This window comes from Dasypus novemcinctus, chromosome 3, assembly GCF_030445035.2.
Source record: "Dasypus novemcinctus isolate mDasNov1 chromosome 3, mDasNov1.1.hap2, whole genome shotgun sequence".
Taxonomy (NCBI): domain Eukaryota; kingdom Metazoa; phylum Chordata; class Mammalia; order Cingulata; family Dasypodidae; genus Dasypus; species Dasypus novemcinctus.
Window position 1 is genome coordinate 138,572,868 of NC_080675.1, and position 24,256 is coordinate 138,597,123.

The 24,256-nt window shown below is 39.8% G+C and overlaps 1 protein-coding gene across 11 annotated transcripts in view; it reads right to left on the bottom strand.

The window, feature by feature from the left end:
* The window catches only part of CSNK1G1 (casein kinase 1 gamma 1), a 193,361-nt gene that overhangs the window by 59,943 nt on the left and 109,162 nt on the right, over positions 1-24,256 (bottom strand). For all 11 annotated transcript variants that reach the window (XR_011648439.1, XM_058294327.2, XM_058294329.2 and 8 more), the window contains one exon: positions 904-1,055. Coding sequence is in view for 10 of the 11 variants with exons in the window: in XM_058294327.2 (XP_058150310.1) it covers positions 904-1,055 (152 nt within the window). In the remaining variant the exon portion in view is untranslated. The remainder of the gene's footprint in view (positions 1-903; positions 1,056-24,256) is intronic.

Sequence of the window (24,256 nt, forward strand, 5' to 3'; positions counted from 1 at the left end):
ACCCAGCTCTCTTTGTTGTATAAATAAGAGAAGTGAGACCCAGAAGTCACATAGCTAGTTAGCTGCAGAGGCAGGATTGCAGTTTTCACGTTAAAGTAAATATAACCCAAAATAGTGATCATAAACTTATTTCATTTGTCATTAAGTATTTCTATTGACCAAGCTTTTCTACTTATTTAATATAGTAAGGGAAGCTTGGACATTTGAATTTTAGACCAAAAGCCAGGGTCAATTTCTAAGGTTTCAAATTTTTATTGGGCAATGGGTAAAACCATCACCATTTTAAACAAAGATGCATCTGCACCCTTCTCCTGAGGGGCTGGACAAACTCCTCAAAGGAACTGTCTCAAATGCTCCCTAAATTGGTAATTTGGTAGGAGGTAAAGAGAGCTACCTCTTTAGTTGTGTCAGTCTCTGTGAGACATGGAGGCCAGAGAACAAAAGGCAAGTACATGGTCACACAACTTTGGAATCTGAGCATTAGCACAAGGGATTACATCTCCAATCTTTTCTTGGATGCAACAGTGAGGGGAGAGGCAGCACAAAGACAAAACCTACAACTACCTGTTTAAACCCAAGAAATAAAATTTCAAAGAAATTATAGCATTTGGACAACTTCACATAATCATCCTCTTTTTCCTCAGTCTAAAATACATGCTGTATGTTTCAACTTCAATTAAGGCAAGGTATTGCTCCAAAGTACAAATTCTTAGTAGAACAAACTATAGATGCAGCTTGAATTTTCTGGGTTAACCCTTTTTGCCCCAGACAGCTTCCAGAATGCCATCAAGCCTAGGAATAGGCATTTTCTAAGTGTCATCATAGCTAGTGAATCACCAAAAAAGCCCCGGAGGATGTTCTGAGGAACCCGCTTGTTCTTTCAGAGTAGCAGTACCAACTTACCAACTGAATGGCGATCATTAACACCGTCTTCAAAGTAAAACTTCTGTCACAGAGGTCAAACAAATCCTCTAAGCTAGGGCCAAGAAGCTCCAGCACCATGGCATTGTATTTCCCACAAGGTCCAAAGTAATATACCTGTGGGAGACCTTCACCTGAAAGCAGAAGAGAAATGGGACACAGAAGGGGAGACACACACACAAAAATATGAGACAATGCATTAACACAGAATAAATATAAAGAAAATGTACCAAGATTTTAATTTACTTTCACAGTCTTTACTGGAAAACTTAAACTGAGCACAATAGCTTCACTGGAAACTAATAATGGGTAGGAAAGGTTAAGCATTGCACAATATGTTCAAATAAGCAGATATTTAACACCAGAATGCTGAAGGCATTTCTACTGCTATATAAGAAAGAGAATGGTCCCTCATCCATTATAGGATCTGAGTGTAAACTATTCTTCCCAAAGGATGCCCACAAGCTCAATATCATAAAAGGTGCAAAGGATCGTTCACTGAGCTCAAAGGTCAGGCTAACACATCTGCTGGCATTAGCTGGTTTCATTAGCACTCCCTGTGCTTGCTGGCAAAGCCACAAGGAGCTGTTTGCAACTGTTGCTTCATGAAGAACTTAGACTGAAGGGGCCAGGTCACCAAGGGTGTACATGGCCCCAGGCCAACTGGACCTTTTCTCATAGGGACTCTGAAGTTTCCTGTTTCTATAAGCTGGAGAAAAGTCAACAGACACTCAGGGTTTGGTTGTTGATAAGTAAGAAAGGGAAAAAAGGGGGCTGGGGAGGTAGGGGGGCTGGATTTTTCCCAGATTTTAAATTGTTATAACAAGGCAAAATTTTGACTTTCTCGCATAAGTGGCAACTTGTGAATGAATTTTCTCCTTAAAGTGCATTGCAAACATGAGACAGTCAATGTGTGCTAAATGGCACCACATGAACAATGGATACAAATGAATCTATAAAAAACATTGTTCTATTATCTGGTCTCATAGAGATGAAACACTTTCATGTTGCAAATTTGTGTAAACCTCAGTCTACAGGTACTTAGGCTGTAAATTACTGCTTGCTTCTTGCCTCCAAGGCTTTTCGACCACAAACTTCTCTCCATCTTACTGTTCCCTTTTTAACCCAATGTGCCAGTCCTTCTCTCTAGGGCAGGTCTTCTATATCTGGACTTAGTATCATTCATTGCTATGATATGTGTATATTTAACTATTTCACATACTGTTGGGGGAGATGAGAAAGTTTTAGTAATGGAAAGTGGTGAGGGTACTACAATATTGTAAATGTGATTAATCCCATCTAAACCGTGAAGTTTTGTGGTTTTTTTTTAAAGATTTATTTATTTATTTCTCTCCCCTTCCCCCTCCCACCCCGGTTGTCTGTTCTATTTGCAGCGTCTTCTCTGTCCTCTTCTGTTGTTGTCAGCAGCACAGGAATCTGTTTCTTTTTGTTGCGTCATCTTGTTGTGTCAGCTCTCTGTGTGTGCGGTGCCATTCTTGGGCAGGCTGCACTTTCTTTCACACTGGGCGGCTCTCCTTACGGGGCGCACTCCTTGTGCATGGGGCTCCCCTATGTGGGAGACACCCCTGTGTGGCCCGGCTCCCTGCATGCATCAGCACTGCGCATGGGCCAGCACCACACGGGTCAAGGAGGCCCAGGGTTTGAACTGTGGACCTCCCATGTGGTAGACGGACGCCCTAACCACTGGGCCAAGTCTGCCACCATGAAGTTTGTTTTTAAAAATATGTTTATTCCTAGTTCATATCATATAATATAGTAAAACTCCACTACTGCTTGCTCAGTAAATACCCACTGAATTGTCTTGTGGACTCCCCCCCCGCCCCCCTTCCCCGTCAAGCTGGCTGCTTTCTGTGTCCATTCACTGTGTGTTCTTCTGCCTCGGCTTGCATTATCCTGCAGCACTGGGAAACTGTGTCTCTTTTCTGTTGCATCATCTTGCTGCGTCAACTCTCCGTGTGCGCGACGCCATTCCTGGGCTGGCTGGGCTTTTTTCACGGGGGGCAGCTTTTCTTGCAGGGCACAATCCCTGTGCGTGGGGCAACCCTACGCAGGGGCACCCCTGTGTGGCACGGCACTCACTGCACACAGCAGCACTACGTGTGGGCCAGCTTTATCACACAGGTCAGGAAGACCTGGGGATTGAACCCTGGACCCTCCATGTGGTAGACCGACACTCTTACCAGTTGAGCCACATCTGCTTCCCCAGGATTAAATTTGAAGTGTCTTTTTCCCAGTTAATTTGAAGAATGTATTTTTTTAATATATATTTTTTAAATTAAAGTTAATAGATCACAAGGAATGTTACATTAAAAAACATATAAAAACAAAAAATATAAGAGGTTCCCATATATCCCACTCCCCACCCCTCCACCACATCATTTTTGTAAACTGTATTTTTTTGAAGATACATCACAAAAAAAATGTTACATTAAAAAATATAAGACATTCCTGTATACCTCCCATCCCCCCATCCCACTCCTCCCACACCAACAACCTCCCTCATTATTGTGGCACACTCATTGCACTCGGTGAACACATTTTGGGGCACTGCTGCACTACATAGATAATAGTTTATCCTGTAGTTTGCACTCTCCCCAGTATATTCAGTGGGTTATGGCAGGATATATAAAGTCCAGCATCTGACCCTACAATATCATTTAGGACAACTCAAAATCCCAAAAATGCCCCCACATCACATCTCTTCTTCCATCTCCCTGCCCTCAACAACTACTGTGGCCACTTTCTCCACCTCGATGCTAAAATTTCTTCTATTACTCATCACAATAGTTTTATAGTAGAATATCAGTAAGTCCACTCTAGTCCATATTTTATTCCTCCATTTTGTGGACCCTGGGATGGCGATGTCCCCTCCACCTCTAGATCAAGAGAGGGCTTAGATTCCACATGGACAATGGACATAATTCCTCTGTTTGCAGTTGTAGGCACTCTTGATTCCCTGGTGTGGTGGTTGACCATCTTCACCTTGCTGTTAGCTGACCTGGGTATTCTTTAGCTTATTTAAAATATACAAAACCTAACACCTGTTCTGAATGAATAGTTGAGAAATCCAAAGCAGAGTTATAAGGTTGATGCAGTTTGGTGGTCTATTTAATCTCTGTCCTATATAACAGTTTTTATGTTACTAAAATTTGTTTTTCCTAATATAAATATCATACTCCTCAAAGCAAGTAGTGGCAGACTGTTGGTTGCCTTCCCAATATCCATTCTCCCCTTCTTAATAACAGAACCCCTAATTGTAGAGAACAGCAACATGCCCAGTTATAACTTTCCAGTCTCATGTAACAATAGGAATGACAAATAAGATGAAAGCAGAAAATTACTGGGTGGGTTGGTTCTATCAAGGGTGTTGACTCAAGTGGGAAGTGTGCCCCTCTGATGATAGCTGAAGCACCCAAAGCCATAGAGAATCACCAGAAATCTTGAAGACATAAAATAGTGCCAAGAATGGATGCAGAAGGAAGAAAGAAAAATCTGAGATCCTGATGGCGATGAAACAACCATACCAATTTGGACTTCCTTTCCTCCAGAATTCTTTTACTCAAGAGAAAAGTCAATCCTTGTCTTGACTGTTATTTTATTTTTAACTTCTGACTTTTGAAATTGGTTCAAACTTACAGGACAGTTAAAAAAATAATATAAGCACCACACAGAGACCTTCAACATACCCATACTCCCTCCAGATACACCAATTTTAACTTTTTAATACATTTGTGGTGCCATTTATTTTATCTATATATACATTTTCTGAACACTTGCATGCAGGCTGTATAAATATCATGCTCTTTGAACACTTAATACTTCCATGTACATTTCCTAGGAACAAAGGATATACACTTATGTAAATATTTCAAGTACAGTTATCAAGTTAAAACAATTTAACATTGATATAAAGCTTACAATTTACATTCCAATTTTTTCCAATGTCCCAATAATGTCCCTTTGTATCTTTTCTCTTCCCTTGCTAGATCCTATCCAGAATCAAGTATTGCTATTGTCATTGTCTCTTTTTTTTCCTTTCTTTTTTACTTGTGGGAACATACAATATAAACTTTTCTCATGTCAACCATGCTTAATGCTACCATTCAGTGGGATTAATCACATTTACAGTATTGTAATACCCTCACCACCTCCCATTACTAAAACTTCCCCATCTCCCCAAACAAAAATGCTACACTAACCATAAATTAATCCCCCATTGCCCCTGCCTCTGGCAATTGGTACTCTAACTTCTGTCTCAATAAGCTTGCCTATTCTGAAATATTTTCTTTGTAGAAACCATGGGAATTAAATTTAATATTCTAAATCTATAACTATCTTTTATATACAAACTATGTTCTTACACCCCTCCATCTCCCCACCCTTATGTAGTTTAGTCACAAATTACATATTTATACATTATGAGTCCAAAATCACTGATTTATCATTACATTTATGCATTTTGCCTTTTAGATCCTGTAGGAATAAAAAGCAGAGTTACAAACCAAAACTACAAGGAATGGCATTTATATTGACCCATGTCATTACCCTCCTAGAGATCTTTATGTATTCCTGCAGGTTTGAACTACTGTCTAGTGTTCTTCCCTTTCAAACTGCAGAACTCTCTTCAGCATCTCTTATCAGGGCAGTCTAGTGGTGATGAAGTGCTTCAGCTTTTATATATCTGGGAATGTCTTAATCCTTCCCTCATTTTTGCTTTCAGCACTTTAAATGTCATCTCACTGCTTCTTGCTGCCATGGTTTCTGACGAGGAATCTGAACTTAATCTTATGGAGGCTCCCTTGTATGTGACAGGTTGCTTGTGGCTTTGAGAATTCTCTCTTGGTTCTTTCTTCTCCTTCTGGGATCCCACAATGGGTATATTGGTATGTTTAATGGACTCCCACAGATTCCTCAGGATAGGTTCATTTTTCCTCATTCTTTCTTTCTGCTCCTTGGACTGGATGATTTCAATTGTCCAATCTTCAAGTTCACTGATTCTTTCTTCTGCCAGCTCCACTCTGTTGCTGAATCCCTCTCAGGAATTTTTAATTTCTGTTACTTTAGTCTTCAGTCTGTTTGGTTCTTTTTCATAATTTCTATCTCTCATTTGATATTCTTTCTGTGTTGTTCATCTGTCATCTTTCTGATTTCCTTTAGTTCTTTGTCCACGTTTTTCTTTAACTTTTGCACCTTTTATATTTTTTAGTCTTTTTGTCTGGAATGTCCCAGGTCTGGTTTTCCTCACTGATGGTTTCTTTCCTTCTTTCTAATAGCTTTATTTTATTTATTTGTTTATTTTATTTAATTTCTTCCCACCCCATCATTGTTTGCACTTACTCTGTCTGTTCGCTTTCCTTATTTCTTTAGGGGCACTGGTAGCCGAACCCAGGACCTCCAATGTGGGAGGAAGGCATCTAATCACTTGTGCCATCTCCATTCCCTGCTTTGTTGTGTCTCTTATTATGTTTTTCTTCTTGTGCCTCTTGTTGTATCATCTTACTGTGTCAGCTTGCCACACCTACCCATCACATCAGCTTGCTGTCTTGCTTGTCTTCTTTAGGAAGTACCAGGAACCTCCACTCCCTGATTTGTTGGGTCTCTCATTATGTTTTCCTTCTTGTTTTTTGTTGTGTCACCTTGTTGCATCAGCTTGCCATGCCTACCTGTTGCACCACCTTGATATCTCCTGTTGCACCAGGAACTGAATGAGGGACCTCCCATGTGGTAGGTGGGAGCTCAATTGCTTGAGCCACATCACTTCCCACTGAGGGTTTCTAATGCTTTTATCTTCTCCTTTGCCTGGGCCATAGCTTCCTGTTTTTTCACACATTTTGTAGCCTTTTGTTGAAACCTGGACATTTTGATATGTTAATATGTTATTGCTGAAATTTGAACTCTGCAGCATTTGTTCCTTAAGCTTGTATCCAGCTAGTGTTACAACTGAGTTTTACTTGAATGCCAGGAGCTAACCACCCCCCGCCCCCCCCAAAAAAAAAAAAAAATAGAGAGACAGAAAGAAAAGAAGGAAAATAAAAACATACTTCTCCCAGTCCATGCAGATTGGCCTGTGTGCTGTGTGAATGCTCTCCTTCAGGGCTTATCCATAAAACTGGTTGTATTAGAAAAGTTCCAGGCCAAAGAGTAGAGATCTCCCTGATCATTTTTGCACATGTGTTTGGTTTTGTCTTGGGCATCGGCATGCAGCTCTAGGAATTTCCTCATTGACAAGGATGGGAATGCCTCTCTCTCTTCTACTTTTCCACAGGAAATAGTTTTCTCATGCTCCTGAGCACTGCACTGTACATCCTACAGCAAGCAATCCCTTACCCCAGGGAGTGTGACTTAACTACTCTCCCACAGCATTCTATTGGAGAGTTCTGTGAGCCACCTTCTACCCACAAAGCAAGTTCTGGGACAGTGAATCCCTCAGGCTACCACCAGACAGACTGGGCCTGACATACATACTTCTACCATGTACACAAGAGCCACTCCAGCAACCTCTGGAACAAGGACCAGGAATCCATACTGGAAGCATAGGTCAGCTCTGCACCAAGCTGGTAAGGAGATGGGGGCAGGACCATCCAAGGTGCCATAGATCCTATGGCTTTTAAGAAGTCTTAATCTTGATTTGGTGCTTGCCTTGTAACTACAGTCCTTTAATTGCTGTCTGGAGACCCAAGAAAGGTGTTTCTGACAGTTTCTGGCAGTTGTTCAAAGTTTCTGTTGGCAGAAGGAATCTTGAAGCTTCTCTCTCTACCATCTTGAGCTAATGGGCAAAATTCGTAATTTTTTTCCAAGTGAAATATAATCCTAATTAATAGACATATTATTCCCTTATTTGGTTAAATTACAAATGTAGGCTCAATATCCTCCTTTTAAAATACAAGCTTTTAGCCAGGATAACTTAGAAACAAAATATTGGCGTAATATCCTAGACTTGCTGCCAATACTTAAATATCAGTTTAAATGAGACAAATGATAATGTCCTTGACAATCTTTAGTACCAAATCTAGGTGTTTTTTGCCTCAAGTTTCCACATTTATAAAGAAGTTACATTTTGGGTGATGTCAATAATTTCTTACCATAGTGTCATTCATTCTTGCCTAGGAACTTCAAAGAAGCGAGGAGCTCCAGTTTGTTGCAGTATTTGTTTCTATATTAAGTGCCCTCAGACCTTACAATGCCCTGGAAGGCTTTGGGATATGCAAGACAACTTCTAGACCATTGTGTGACTTTGTACCATTTCTGGGAGAGAAGTTAGGTCCAAGATGCTAATGAAGAAAGAGCTCTAGTCAGAGTTTTAGATCTAGTGATTGGTTCTGCCACCAACTCTGGAAAATTCCTTTACTTCTCTGGATTAGCTTTTTGATCTGTAAAAAGGTGAGAGTTGGACTACATCCTTTTAAATCCAGAATTCTGACCATAGCTAGGATTTCCTTTTACTACCCTCTAGCATTCCTCTTTGTAAAGCCACAGAACCAGCAACTCGATTCCATGTAAGGTGGTACTGGTACTCACCTGGAAGCTGAGTCTATTAGAAGCATTTCTAAAAGGTTTTAAAGACAGATAAAGTGATTTCACCTCAGACCAAATGAATCAGAATTTCTGGGAGCGACTGCAAGCCTTGTTCCGAAGGTGATTCTTTATGCTATCTTAGCTGAGAAACACTGTATCTAAACGGTAGAAATAAAAGGTATTTTGCTGTTTTATGACTAATATAGTATGAGTCAGAAACAACCAAAAGGCCAGTCTCTTAGAAGTTATTTCAGACCAGAACAAGTATACTAATCTTTTTTTTTTTAAGATTTATTTTTTATTTATTTCTCTCCCCTTCTCCCCCCACTCCCTACCCCCCCCCAGTTATCTGCTCTTTGTCCATTTGCTGTGGTTCTTCTGTGTCCGCTTGCATTCTTGTCAATGGCACCTGGAATCTGTGTCTCATTTTGCCACGTGTGCGGTGCCATTCCTGGGCAGGTTGCACCTTTTTTGCACTGGGCGGCTCTCCTTACAGGGAGCACTCCTTGTGCGTGGGGCTCCCCTACTCAGGGGACACCCCTGCATGGCATGGTACTCCTTGCACACATCAGCACTATGCGTGGGCCAGCTCATCACAAGGCTCAAGGAGGCCGAGGACTCAAACCCTAGACCTCCCATGTGGTAGGCAGATGCCCTATCCGTTGGGCCAAATCTGCTTCCCTACTCTATATCTTTTTAAGGGAATTTTTTTTTTTAAGGAGATATCAGGGATTGAACCCAGGACTTTGTACCTGGGAAGCAGGTGCTCAACCACTAAGCTAAATCTATTCCCCAAGGGAATTCATTTAAAGGCTAAACACCTTGTCTGTTTAAGGTTTCATAGGTATTACAGAAAAATATACTGCTGGGCATGAAATCTCTTTGGTAGGCAAAGCTCAGAATTTATTAGAACTATCTGTAGAGAAAGATTCCCTTGCAAATTCCATTCTGTGCTTGTTTTTTCCCGTGACTGCCCATGAAGTGGTCAGTGATGCTAGTGAAAGACACAGACACTACCCACTGAGAAAGTCTGCCTCTTTGGTCAGAGATTACCACATAGTAGTGATTTTCTCCCCTGGATTGAATTTAAATGAGAAATCCTGTATACTTCAAGCACAGCCATCCTCAATTCCTTGCCGGAGAAATTTTTAATGAACAATGGGAACCCTTTAAAAGATTGTGGAAATGAGGACAGAGCCTGAATTGCAACACAAGCTACACATGTTGTAAACAAGGTACTTCCTGTACATAATTATGAAGTAATGGAAGTGGGGGAGGAGATTTGGGCAAAGTAGATATGCACTTGATTCTTTGATCCATGGTATATCAGAAAATAAGGGAGTTTTATAACCCCTCAACTGCTCTGGAAATAAAGCACCTTCCCATTAAATTGGTCAACTGCATGAATCCTGAATTTTCCTGTTCTGAAGGATTTCCACAACACATTTCATTATATTTCCTTTAGTCACAAGTTAAATCTCCATAAACCTAACCTGCAAAGTTATATATATACTCAACACATATTATCTTGTATATATTTTTCCTGGGTACTATGAAACAGCTTTTTCATTCAAGATTCATGTATTTTTATAAGCCCTGACAGACATACGGCTCACATATATATCAAGTTGCAAACAACAGGAAGTGGGGGGGTACAACACTACAGCTAATTTTCAGTCTGTTATAAATTCAACTTGTATTAAGCACACCAAATCAAGGATAACGGCTTCTTTACCATCCAAGCTGTTACCTAAAAAGATTCCATAATGAATTATGAACAGTAACTACTCTTAGAAAAGATATTTTTAAATGCATATCAGGTTGAGAACTGAAATAGAACTACCTTGAAGCTTTTAGTAATCTCATCATATTATTGCCTAATAATTAGCCTTTCATTTTCTTTTATAAAACTAAACTATCTGTGAAGCAAAATAAAATTAATATCTGTATTTAAAAATAGTATCTACATTAGTATTTCAACCACAAAAAAAGCATATATTTTGGTCATGACTGTGTTCTAAAGTCAGAGCTGAAGAAAATCTTTAAGGACATAATGCCCTTGACAATACTTTTCTGTTCTTTTATTTGTAGTTTTGTGCTTTTTAAAAAAATTTGTAAGAAAATGGATGGCTTTTCTTCCAAAATTAAACTCTGTTCTTGGTCCCATATATGGTAGTGGCTTTTAACACAACTACTGAATGTTCTGTAGTGTTTGTGAGAGATCAGGAATTAGCAATAAATGGGGTATTATCACCAGGAATACTACTACTACTACCAAACAAGTTCACTTAAGAAGAAAGCAGAAAAGAAACAGGCAGGTAAACTAGGTAATGTTCCATAGGTCGAAGTGAAAGGGAAAATGAAAGCATAGCCTTTAAAACTCAGGAAATAATGCTACAAAAACAGTGCATTATTACAAAGTTATGAAACAGTACATCAACATATAATTTTTAAGGAGCCAACAGAATCACTCCTTGACTCTGAAAAATGCCTCTTTATAATATGAACCAGTTCAACATATGAATTTACTAAAAGACTGGTTTAATAACAGCAACTAGACCTAGAATTAAGGAATCAGGATTATTTTGTCTGTCCTCCAATGGAAAAGGCCTGGTTCACAGGCCTTTTGAGAGCTGGAAAATTGCTAGACACATGCTAATAGGAGCTCAAATGTGAATGGTGAGGAAGAGAAGGTGAGAAGATGCAAGAGCAGAGGAATAAACTCACATTTCTGAGCCAAAGAAGTTAACTTTTATAGCTTGTCTATTAAATACACACAATTATCAAGGCCTTGAGCCTCAAAGCAGATTTAAAGTTTTATCTATCCAAAGGAATCAGAAAAGAAAGCCTAAGATAGGAGGACGAATTTCTTTTGTAGTGGACAGTGTCTAAGATAAAAAAACTTTTAAAAAGTTTGTTGTGCTTGGGGAAAGGAGGGAATCCTTTCTCTTTTTCCAAAAAAGACCTGAGTCTAGGACTGGTACATTTATGCAATTAAAAAACTCAGTCTCGGGAAACGGACTTTGGCCCAGTGGTTAGGGTGTCTGTCTACCCCATGGGAGATCCGCGGTTCATACCCCGGGCCTCCTTGACCCGTGTGGAGCTGGCCCATGCACAGTGCTGATGCGCGCAAGGAGTGCCCTGCCACACAGGGGTGTCCCCCGCGTAGGGCAGCCCCACGTGCAAGGAGTGCACCCGAAAGGAGAGCCACCCAGCGCGAAGGAAAGTGCAGCCTGCCCAGGAATGGCGCCGCCCACACTTCCCGTGGGGCTGACGACAACAGAAGCGGACAAAGAAACAAGACGCAGCAAAAAGACACAGAAAACAGACAACCGGGAGAGGGGAGGGGAATTAAATAAATAAAAATAATTCTTTAAAAAAAACAACAAAAAACTCAGTCTCTGAAATTTTTCCACTTTTCTTAAAGGTGCAATACTGAATTTCAAAGGATGCTCAAAAGCTAAGAGGGAAACAGGTGTTGCTCAGGCAACTGGGCTCCCACCTACTACACAAGAGGTCGCTGGTTCAGATTCTAGTGCCTCCTAAAGAAGACAGCGAGATGGCATGACAAGCAGGTGCAGCGAGCTGATGTGACAAGAGATGTGGGGAGGAAAAACAGAACGAGAGATACAACAAAGCAGGGAGCAGCGGTGGCAAGTGATTAGACATCTCCCTCCCACATCAGAGGTCCTGGGTTCGGCTCTCAGTGCCGCCTAAAGAAACAAGGAAGATGAACAGACTTAGCAAGTGAAAAACAACAACAACAAAAAAACTAAGAAGAGATGCCTGATTCTCAACACACACCTGAAGAGTAACAACTAAAAAGTCAAAGTTCTAGCAAGCAATTAGAAAGACTGAAAAGAAAAAATGGGTTAGCAAAGTACAGTAAGCTCTTCCCAACAATCCTGCCCCACTCCCATTACACTGTCTCTGTCCACATGTCTGTCTTCCCTACTAACTGGAGGTTATTTGAAGGCAGTGATTACCATGTGTTAATTATGTTTGTTATGTCCATTACCTTGCACTTGCCCAAGCACATGGAAGATAAGGGTATAATAAGAAATAGAATGGCACTTGAATTTTCTATTTGGAATGCACAGCGCTTACCTCAAAATGCTAAAATACACACACATTAGAGCAAAACAAATTCAGCAAGATTTTACATGTGTAGGGAATGCTACAGTTTCTCTACAAAATAAGTCTATCCAAGAAAAAGTACAGGGATGTTAATAATTTATTTTTTACTGAGTACTATTTGTTTGAATTTCATGGTAATATTTTTTAAAAATTCTGTTGGGCAAGCCAATAAAATAAAATTGCTTATTTTCTTCCATAATGATCGTATATGATATCTACTGTTTTATCTTGCTATTATTATATGGAGGTGGACAACTATGCAGAACTATTCATTTTAGTTAATAATACAAGGAAAGATACACACAAAAAACATATATAAATGTCTTTCCCTCTCCCAGAACAGCACATTCCCATTCAAATAAACTCTCTATTTTGGTTCTAACTTGGAATTAAGTGGTCTTTTTATTTTTTTAAACATAAGTAGCTCTTTCTCATCTCACTTGAATCTCACAATCATCCTGTGAAGAAAAAAGAGAAAGCAATGGTAACCTCATTTTAGAGATGAGATCAGGGACCCTGATATGTGACCTTCCAAAGGTAACAGAGTTCCCAAATGACAGAACCAGATCTCTCAACTTCAGATGCATTACTCTTTTCCCTAAGCTGCCTAAAGTTTCTGCTTCTGTTGTTCTTCCCTTCCATTTGTGCGGTTGTCAAAATAATTCTCCATGCTTTTGACCCTACCTCTTCTAAACCATGTGCCCTTCTGATTAACATTTTACTTTCCCAGCAAATCTTTTTCACCTTTCCAGGATGTAAGTCAATAGGCATCTTAATCTGTCCTATCCAACTCCTTGGATCCTATTATTTTTATATTAGCTTCATGAATACCTTTTCACATTTCCTAACAGATGTCCATCTCTCTGCAGTTCTCAGGTCTTGCTGATCCCAGTCTCTGGTCTGGAATAGGGGCCAACTGGGACACCACTTTTTTTTTACATTATAAAAGTGATCTATACTCATTTTAAGCAAACATAATAATAAACAAAAAGCCGTAAAGAAATACAAGAAGGAAAAGTAAGCACAAACATAAGGAATAACACACATACAAACGACCATATTACAAGTACTGTTCAGCAACTTCCTTTTTAAAATTTAATACTATACAGTAGATGTTTTTTCTTGTCAGCACATGGATTTACCTCATTCATTTTACTAACTACATAGTATTCCACAATATGATGTATATTTGTTTAACCTTTCTCCTCCATATATTTGCTATTAGAAATATATATATATATATATGGAGTAGCTCTTGCTTTAGCCAGGCCTGGGTCCTTAACCCCTCCTCCTGTTCTTTTTTTTTTTTAAGATTTATTTTTATTTATTTAATTCTCCTTCCCTCCCCCGGTTGTCTGTTCTCTGTGTCTATTTGCTGTATCTTGTTTCTTTGTCCGCTTCTGTTGTCGTCAGCGGCACGGGAAGTGTGGGCGGCGCCATTCCTCGGCAGGCTGCTTCCTCCTTCGCGCTGGGCGGCTCTCCTTATGGGTGCACTCCTTGCGCGTGGGGCTCCCCTACGCCGGGGACACCCCTGTGTGGCACGGCACTCCTTGCGCGCATCAGCACTGCGCATGGGCCAGCTCCACACGGGTCAAGGAGGCCCGGGGTTTGAACCGCGGACCTCCCATGTGGTAGACAGACGCCCTAACCACTGGGCCCTCCTCCTGTTCTTTTGATAACACCATACTCTTGCAGGCGGAAAGTGCCATTTCCTCAGCATTTCTTCATGTGGGTCAAGTAGGGCTGACTTGTTTCCCTCTGACACCCCAAGGATGTGACTCAGGTTAATCAGAGTATTCTATCCCCCTGCCCTGGGGAACTGCATTAGGAATGGGTTCTTGATCCACGTGGGTACAATCAGGGTCACACCGTGGACTTTTTTTTGGGGGGGGGGTAGACAAGGGAGTAAAGAGTTTATTAAGAAACAAGAAGGAAGTGGATTTGGCTCAATGGATAGAGCGTCTGCCTACCACGTGGGAGGCCCAGGGTTCTAAACCAGGGCCTCCTGACCTGTGTGGTGAGCTGGCCCATGCTGCAGCGCTGATGTGCACAAGGAATGCCGTGCCATGCAGGAGTGTTCCCCGCGTAGGGGAGCCCCATGTGCACGGAGTACGCCCCATAAGGAAAGCCGTTCAGCAGGAAGAAAGTGCAGCCTGCCCAGGAGTGGCGCCGCATACACGGAGAGCTGATGCAGCAAGATGACACAACAAAGAGACAGAGATTCCGGGTGCCACTGCAAGAATACAGGCAGACACAGAAGAACACACATGAATGGACACAGAGAACAGACAACTTGGGGGGGGGGTGCGGGAAAGGGGAGAGAAATAAATAAAAAATAAATCTTAAAAAAACAACAGCAAGAAAATGAGAAAAATACATGGTCCAAGGCATGGACCATAGGCAAGCTGCAGAGTGAGATGTCTCATCCCTTGGACCTTTGTGGAACTATAAAAGGGAGGAAGAACTCTTAACCCACTCCAACCCCTTATGGCTACACTGAGAGTAGTTTAACCTGGTGCTGCCAGGAGTGAGTCTACCTGAGAAAGAGGTTAACACAGAGAAAGCAGAACTGGGAAAAACAGACAGACAACTATAACAAATACCTAGAGACCAAACATTGTTGGTTCTGGAACCATCTGGCCTGAGGCAAGAATACTTCTGGACTTCTTAGTCCTATGAGGAAATTATTTTTTTCTTTTACTTAAGTGAGTTTGAACTGGGATTCTTTCATTTGCAAATTAGAGGTTCCAGAAAAATATTCATATAATACTGCAAAAAATTCTGTGCCTATACTTTCAGACATGTATGTATATGTATCTGGATGACAAATTCTATGAAAAAGAAATGCTGGGACATGGACATGCATATTAAACATTTTAGTAGATAGTACCAAATTGCCAGAACTCTAAATCTTTAGTCCCTAGTCTGTCTCCAGTGCTGGACCTATTCTCAACTTTTAGTACTACAGACCCATTACTTGAGTATCCAGTCCCATGGGGTATTTAAAAAAATGCTTTCAGAACCTGCCCTGACCCATTATTTCTAAAGCACAATACTGAAGTTATCTTCTCTCTCATACTTATCCACAATGTGTTTAGAGGCATCTCCTTTTATCCAAATTACCACTGATAAATTAAAGCCAGAAGAATCTTTCATCCCCTATCATTTACTCAATGTTACATATAATTGGAGGATTTCACTCAAAGTATTAACCTATTGCAAAAGTCAATTTGCCATAAATGCTTCTCAGTTTATGAATTTTTTTATATAGGTTCTCTCTTATAATTTAATACTAAGAAGTATGATTTGGTATTACTATTCCCACAAGTGATTTGCTTAAGTCTTAAAATAAACAAGTTGCATAGCAAGAACCTGAACCTCAATTTCCACCTCCAAGTCTCATGCTCTTTTGTTATGCACATGTACCTAAGTTCATGGACACCCAGAAGGGTAGTGTATACTACTGGGTCACATTACTTTGATAGGAACTTAACTGATTTCTTTAAAGGTTTAGAAAATATGGTTACTATATGAATATAATGGACATAAGATATTGATGAAAATCTTGATAGAGATTATCATCAATCAACAATGAACCTGAGCAACAAAGGAACAGTAATATTTTCCCTTATAAAAGCATAGGTAAGATTACATCAGGAGTACACTGGTGATATTTTGTAATACAACTAGCAAGGCGTCAATCTTCAAATGATGCCTAATAAATTAAACACATTATTTAGGAATTCAGAGGGCAACTTGGCATATGCTTAGATTAATTAAAAAAAAAAATTAAACAGCAGATAAGCCTATTTTCATTAACTTTGAGTCCATTTGACAAATAGTTCCCAGAAGTCTCCTGATTGGAAACCAAACAAACAAAACACAAAGGCACACAGTTTAATCGCAGAATGGAGGCAGAGTTGTCACCTATTATTGCACTCTATTAATAATATAACATCTTACCTTAAACATAAAAATAGCCCTGGGAAAACGATGTGCCAAGTGTCACCCTTATTTTCTGAATGGTAAAATAGAGGTTAAGTGGTTTGTTGAAGAACCAGTCAATGGAATAGATGCTACAGCCTGCCATCATTTTGTCATTTGAGCCTTCACCCAAATACTTCTCCAGTCAGAAGAGATGTGACCTCATGAAACAGTCAAGATGACCTCATAATTTTGGTCATGAGGAGGCAAGTGAACTCATTTATCTTGTTGATTTTCTGTTAGTCTGAGGAATAAGTGCTGCAAAGACCCTGCTTCCAGTTGTAAATTCAATTCAATTCAAAGTGTTCGCTAGTCATTAAGTCCATTCATCAAACATCACAAGTAAGAACAGGATGCTACTATGGGAACAATAAAGAGGGAGACCTAACCTTGACTGAAGGGCTAGGGAAGGTTTCACAGTGCAGGAGTCACTGGATAGGTCTTGAAGGATGGTTAAGAACTGAGTAGACTGGGATAGGAAAAGTGTTATCTTGCAGGCTGAGGAAGCAGCAAATATATAGGTCGCTAAAAGCACGGGGACAAAAGGTAATAGTTCTTTGAAATCAGGAAAACTAAGACTATTTTGTTCTCACCTGGAGTTTCTTTTAATTTTGAACCACAAGGTGGTTAAGCAAATATATAAAAATTATGGCAGAAGTCATTAATAAAGTTGAAAGGGCAGAGATATGTGAGTAAATAAGAAGAGGGCCAAAAGAATAAAGAACAAGAAAAATACAGATTTTATCTGAGTACTTTACATGCATATTAATAGCCTTAGCACATCTTTAATATTTTCATAGGAAGCATTTCCTTCTAAGTAAACACAAAGAGCGTACTCTTGCACTACAGCAGCACTGTCCAATAGAAATATAATGTGAGCCACAAATGGAAGCCATGTATTTAATTTTAAATATTCTAGAAGCCACCTTTAAAAAGTAAAAAGAAACAGGTAAGTTTAGCAATATATTTATTTAAAACTTTTCCAAAATATTATCATTTGAATATATAATCAATTTAAAAATTACTGAAATATTTTACATCTCTCTTTTTTTATTTAATCTTCAAAACTCTGTGTATTTTACACTCACAGCACATTTGGATTAGCCACATTTCAAGTGCTCAACAGGCACATGACTAGTGGATACTGTATTGAAAAGCACAACACTATAAGGAGTTATGAAAGATATGTGAGACTGGCTTACGAGCAAAAACAGAGCTGGGAAGAGATTCTATATTTAGAATTCTTCATAACCCAACCCAAGAGCCAACTCTTTCCTTCCTCTGAACTCTCCAGAACTGCTGATTCTGCTCATCTGGAGCCAATTACAGGTTGACACCTTTTTAGAGTATAAGTTAGGGGCTGTGTCTATCTTGTTCACCCTCTATCCCTAGGGCTTAGCTTAGAATAGCACCTAACTCAAGTAGGATGCTTAATGGATACTTCTTTAATAAATGCATGAACAGACAAATAACTGCCTCTGGGCCTTTGCTTACTTGGAAGGCTTTCCTCACTCTTCCATTTCAACATGTCGAAGTAAATCAGATCCTTAAAAAGAAAATTAAGCTCCATAGCTTAATTTCCCTACAGAACTTCTATATCATTTAATATGTACTTTAAAAAAAATTCTAGTTTTACCTTGTGCTATAGTTACTTACATACATTAGTGAGCTCCTTGAGGATAGTACTACAATACCATACCATGAACATACTTGGAAGCTCAGAAAATAATAAAATTTCTTTCACATGAGACTCTAGTCTCCTGAAGGACAGAGACTATCTTACTTATAACTCTGTGACTCTCAAATTACCTAGCACAATATTATGGACAAACATGATCCTCAGTATGTTTTTGTTAGTGAAAACTTCATTATGATTAATGAATTACTAGTAAGAGACTGCCCATAGGCTGATAAAGAATGATAAATTAAAACAGTAGGGAAGCAGATGTGGCTCAAGTGATTGGGTTCCTGCCTACCACGTGGGAGGTCCGTGGTTCAGTTCCCGGTGCCTGCTAAAGAAGACAGCAATCTGGCACGATGGGCAGGCATGACAAGCTGATGTAACTGATGATGCAACAAGAGACACAAGAGGAAAAATAATGAGAGACACGACAAAGCAGGGAGCAGAGGTTCTTAGTGCCTCCTAAAGGAGGACGAGCAGGGTGGCAAGCTGGTGTAACAGGCAGTTGTGGTGAGCTGACATGACAAGATGACACAACAAGAGACACAATAGGAAAAACATAATGAGAGACACAACAAAGCAGGAAATAGAGGTGGCTTAAGCGATTAGGTACCTCCCTCCCACATTGGAGATCCTAGGTTTGGTTCCCAGTGCCTCCTAAAGAAACAAAGATGACAACAGACATGGCAAGTGCAAACAACAAGGGGATAAGAAGAGATAAATAAATAAAATAAATCTTAAAAAAAGACTACTACAAAAAAGCTTTAAAAAAACCACAATATGAAATATAAAGAAAGTGGAAAATGCAGAGGGGAAGTGACACATTAGGCTGTTCAAAGCACAAGAAGAGTACAGAGGTGTATAGAGCTGACAAACTCTTCTTTTAAGTGGGTGGAATATAAATTACTTGCTTAGGAGTAGCAGAGAGGAGATGACAGTATAATTGGTCACAAATGTTAAAAATTGATCTTTCTGTTGGTTTTTGTCTTGAGTATTCTTACAGTTAAGTTATATTCTACACAAATGATAGGGCTTAGCAAAGAAACTGTATTACTATTGTTGATAGCAGTGGCTGGGAGTTATCTATATATAGTCTGTTACTGGAACTTAAGGAAAATATTCTCTCTAATCAATGACATCATTAATAGACACTGGAAAGGAAAGAGTTAAGTTTTTTTACAAGACAGATACATACTTCTACCATCTCATAACCCACAGGAAAAATTTACTTCAATGACTCATCTCTTTCATTCCAAAGTACTCCGTAGCTTTGCTGATGCTAAGTATTACCTCCCTTCTTCATGATTAATGATGACAAACTATGTGATATCAGGGAAGTGACTGAGGGCTGTGGTCAGTCCTATGATGGTAGTTAAGCTTAGTCTAACTCTTAGTTTGGACTGAAACTTCCACTGCCTTTGACCTCCTTAAAGCAATATTTACTAAATCATTCTCAATGTCTGGAGAATGGCTGGGAGGATTTGGAAGGAAAAGAAATATGCAGGGACATAGTAAGAGATGTGAGTAAAGATAGAATAGGAAAGTAAGATCTAGAATTAAGGGGAGAAAATGGCACCAGCATCTTTAAGATCTGTGTCTATTTATAAGTAAACTTCCACTGACAGGCTTCATGATTGACCTTTTCCAAACCTTAGCTTGCATGTTTGCAACTTATGGTAAAAAAGCACTGTACCAATTTCTGGAACTAATCGCAACTCTCCAGCCCTGTCTGCTTATGTATAAATTACTTGGGTCTATTTTTGGAGTCTTTTAAGTTCCTTAAAAGAAAACAAAATCCAAATAAATTCTGCCTTCGCACTGAGCAAATACCTCTAGCAGTTTTGTACTTCACAAAACAATGCACTGAAAAGGTGATAGCACTTTGTGTTACTGTGAGATGTAGAAAGGCCAAAGAATTTCTATAATAAGCCCACAACACTCTATTTGCAATTAAAAGAAATTATTAGCCCAACCTGTCTTCACCAGCAAAATGCTTAAGATAGAAGTGGTCAAGTCAACATTCTTTATCTAAGTTCTTTATCTAACTTTATCCAAGTTCTTTATCCATCCTTTAAACCCATCGCTATATACCATTCCCTAGTAAGGGACCATGACATTATATTGGGCTTCAAATTTCGGGGAGTTCTGGACCACAAAGTGTTTCAACAATGGCAATGGAGGGATACTGGTATGGGATACCAATGACAGGTGATATATGGCTGACAGGGAGCTGTACAGAACATATGTCCAGGGGGCATGGTAATGATTGGATATACTCATAATGGCAACAATTAAAAACCACAGCAGGGGGGGTACTGGGTTCCTGGCCAGTGGTGCTCTGCCGCGGTCCCTAGGGGAGCAGCGACAGTCTCCCAGGTACAGCGGCGGGGACCTGGAGGGAGTGAGGGTTCAACAGTGAGCCCCTGATGCTAATGACTATGCTTGTGAGCTGATAAACCTAAAATAAGAACAAGGCCTAGAGCAACATTGTGCCTGGGAATTTCCTCCTGTCAGCCTTCATGTTACTCAAATGTGGCCAGTCTCGAAGCCAAACTCAGCATGTAAATGCAATGCCTTCCCTCCAGCGTGGGACATGACACCCGGGGACGAGCCTCCCTGGCAACGAGGGACCACTATCAAATACCAACTGATGATGCAACTGGAAAAGGACCTTATACGGAAGGTTCAATGCGGATCAGCAGAATATCCATGTCTACATAAAATAACATGACTTTAAAATGCTGTTTGACCTAAAGTAAGGGGGAAATGGAAAGGAGAAATGAGTTTATATGGCTACGAGTTTCTAAAAAAGAGTCTGGAGGCTGGCAGAAGGTTTGCCCTCATGCACAACTGAGCAGAGTCAGAGAGACAGATAAAGCAGATACAACCCCCAGATATTGGTTCCTTTGAAGGCTAAAGAGACCCATGAGAGTTTTGGCCATGGCCGATGGGGTTAACTACCAGGGCAGATGGCCCCTCTTTGGAAATGGTGTTTATGTGTGATGAATCTGGACTCAGATGGGATCTCCCTTCATAAGACTTTCATGCTAATGTGCTGGAGGTGCAGTTAACGTTGGGATTTAAGATATATTTAGGGGATTTGAATCTCTGGACTGACAATGTGATAGCCAGGTCCTGAACCTCAACAGACTCCAGCACCTACAATCTGATTTATTGGACTTACCGCACTCAGCTAAGATGGAGTTGAAGAAGGACAATCACCACACCATGGAGCCTAGAGTGATTACAACTGAAAATGGGAGGATTGCATCCAGCATCCATGTGGAATTTGAGCCTCCTCTTGACATAGAGGTGCAATGGACACAACCAATCCAATGTCCACATAGAAGAGGTGGTATTGGATTGAGAAAAGTGGACATGGTGGACGATGGGTATGGGGAAAGGCAGGAAGAGATGAGAGGTGGAGGTGTCTTTGGGACATGGAGCTGCCCTGGATGGTGCTTCAGAGGCAATCACCGGACATTGTAAATCCTCACAGGGCCCACTGGATGGAATGGGGGAGAGTATGGGCCATGATGTGGACCATTGACTATGAGGTGCAGAGGTGCCCAAAGATGTACTTACCAAATCCAATGGATGTGTCATGATGATGGGAACGAGTGTTATTGGGGGGGGAGAGGGGGGGTGGGGGAGCAGGGTTGAATGGGACCTCACATATATATTTTTGATATAATATTATTACAAAGTCAATAAAAAAAAAAAACGACCTCAGAAGAAATAAAATAAAATAAAATAAAAAAATAAAAACAAAACCAAAACAAAACAAAAAAAAAAGAAGTGGTCTTCTTTTTACAGAAGGAAAAGGGACAAATTCCCTAAAATTTTATGTATTTAATTAATATGCCTGTTGTGGGTTGCACTGTGCTCCCTATAAGATATGTTGCAGTACTGCCTCCCAGAATACCTGTGATTGTGAGCTTGTTTGGAAACAGGACCTTTGCAGATATAATCAAGTTAAGATGAGATCATACTGGATTAGGGTAGGTTCTAAATCCAATTACTGGTAACCTCCAAAGAAGAGACCCGGAGAACCAGAAAAGACACAGGTAGAAGGTCATGTGAAGATGGAGACAGAGACTGGGGTTATGCTGCAACATGCCAAGGTACACCAAGGATTTCTGGCAACCACCAGAAGTTTGAAGAGTCAAAGGAGTCTCCCTTAGAGCCTTCAGAAGGAACATGGCCCTACTGATACCTTGATTAAGGACTTCTAGCCTCCAAAGCTGTGGAGAATAAATCTCTGTTGTTTTAAGCCATTCAGCTGATGGTAGCCCTAGGAAACTAATACAATGCCTCATGTGACTTGCAGCTCTCTGAGAGTTTTAAGGGGCAAAGAAGGGACATATGGAATTTGGCTCTAGAAGATAAACAAACCTCTTAAATTATACGTGACTTTTTTCCTTACAGAGTACATTATTAGTCAAAATATGAGAATTGCTGTCCAGCTCTAAACTATGGAAAATGTACACAAAGAACACATAACCATAGAATTTATTCTGCTCCAGAAATGTATCTGGACTTCAGAAACGTTAGTTCGCATTTTGACTATTTCTAGAAAAACAGACATTCATAGTACTGTCACTACTAAATTAGCTCCATTAAAGACTAGCAATTTTTAGTACTGAGTATGTGAATTATACCTTTCCAAGCCCAGTAAGTGAAACAACTTTTTCTATTTTTTTCTTCACAAAATTAAGCATTAACTATATTAATGGAAACCATTTACACATCCTTTAAAAGGTTTTCTGGACAATGTAGGCAAATGTGGAAACACACACAAAACCATACCACACTTTTCCTTGTCAGAAATTTGTTCCAAATATATAAGGCAGGGATGCTTTCCATATATTGAGCTCAGGTTCTTGCTAATGAACCGCCAACTCAGGCACATTTTTATATTTAGGTTCTGCTAACAAAGAGGAACAACAGTGATATTGGTGCTGCCCCTTATGAAAAATATGCTCAAAGACTTAGATATTTTCAAAAACTCCCTCACCCTTTACTCAGTGAACAAAATTATAACTTTTAAATTTATTTTTAATATAAGTCTTCTGCTGTTGCTGGAGTATTTATTTACTTACTTCCAACAGGCCACTCCTACTGAAAGGAATAGGTTCTCATAGGGTGAAGTTTGGAAGGCTTTGCTTTAAATCTCAATTCTTCATTTCAGAAACCGTCAAAGAATGAGAAAGGCTGCCTCTTGTAATAGAGGTCATAAACAGATATTTCTCCTAAGATTGTCCTAACAACAGTATGATGAGTGCAATATATACAGGAAAAATCAGTTGTTTTTAAAGGTGCAGTTCTCTCTTACATACATTTGAGAGACATATGCTTTATTCCTCTGTTGAAGTAGAACCATGTTCTTGTTCATTTAACAGTTACCTAGATTCAGAGGTCTTTTTCTGGTACCAACCAGCCCCTCCTGTCTTTTTGACAGCATACAAAACTATTTCCTCCCAGCAATTTCAAAGCTACAGAGCCCAATCAACTCTATTAACACTTTCTTTATTCACAGCATAAAGATTTGAGTGGGTGAAAATGGCTTGCATATAGTAGTTCTAAGCTTCTCAGTTGTATATGAGGTAAACATATTCAACATAAAATGATTCCTTTTCTTTGGGGGAAAAAAGTTTCGAAACCTAGAAAGTGCAAAGTCATCAAAGGTTTTAGAGACAACAAAAAACAGCCTTATAAGTCACGTTATTTGGGGGCACCTTGTGAAATAGTAGATAAAGGATAACGGGTAGAAGGCCCCAGCCATCTGCTGGGTATGTGTGTATACACAAGATTCAGATCTCTATAAAAATATGGGACAAACCTAGCCCAGGTTTGCCTACTGTGTGATTCTGGCAAAATTATTTAAACTTACCTGAACTCAAAAATGGAAAAAACATAAATAACCATATAAAGTGACTACTAGGTAGGTACATCACAGTTCACTTACTTTCTCTGCCCAATAAGAATTTACTAGGC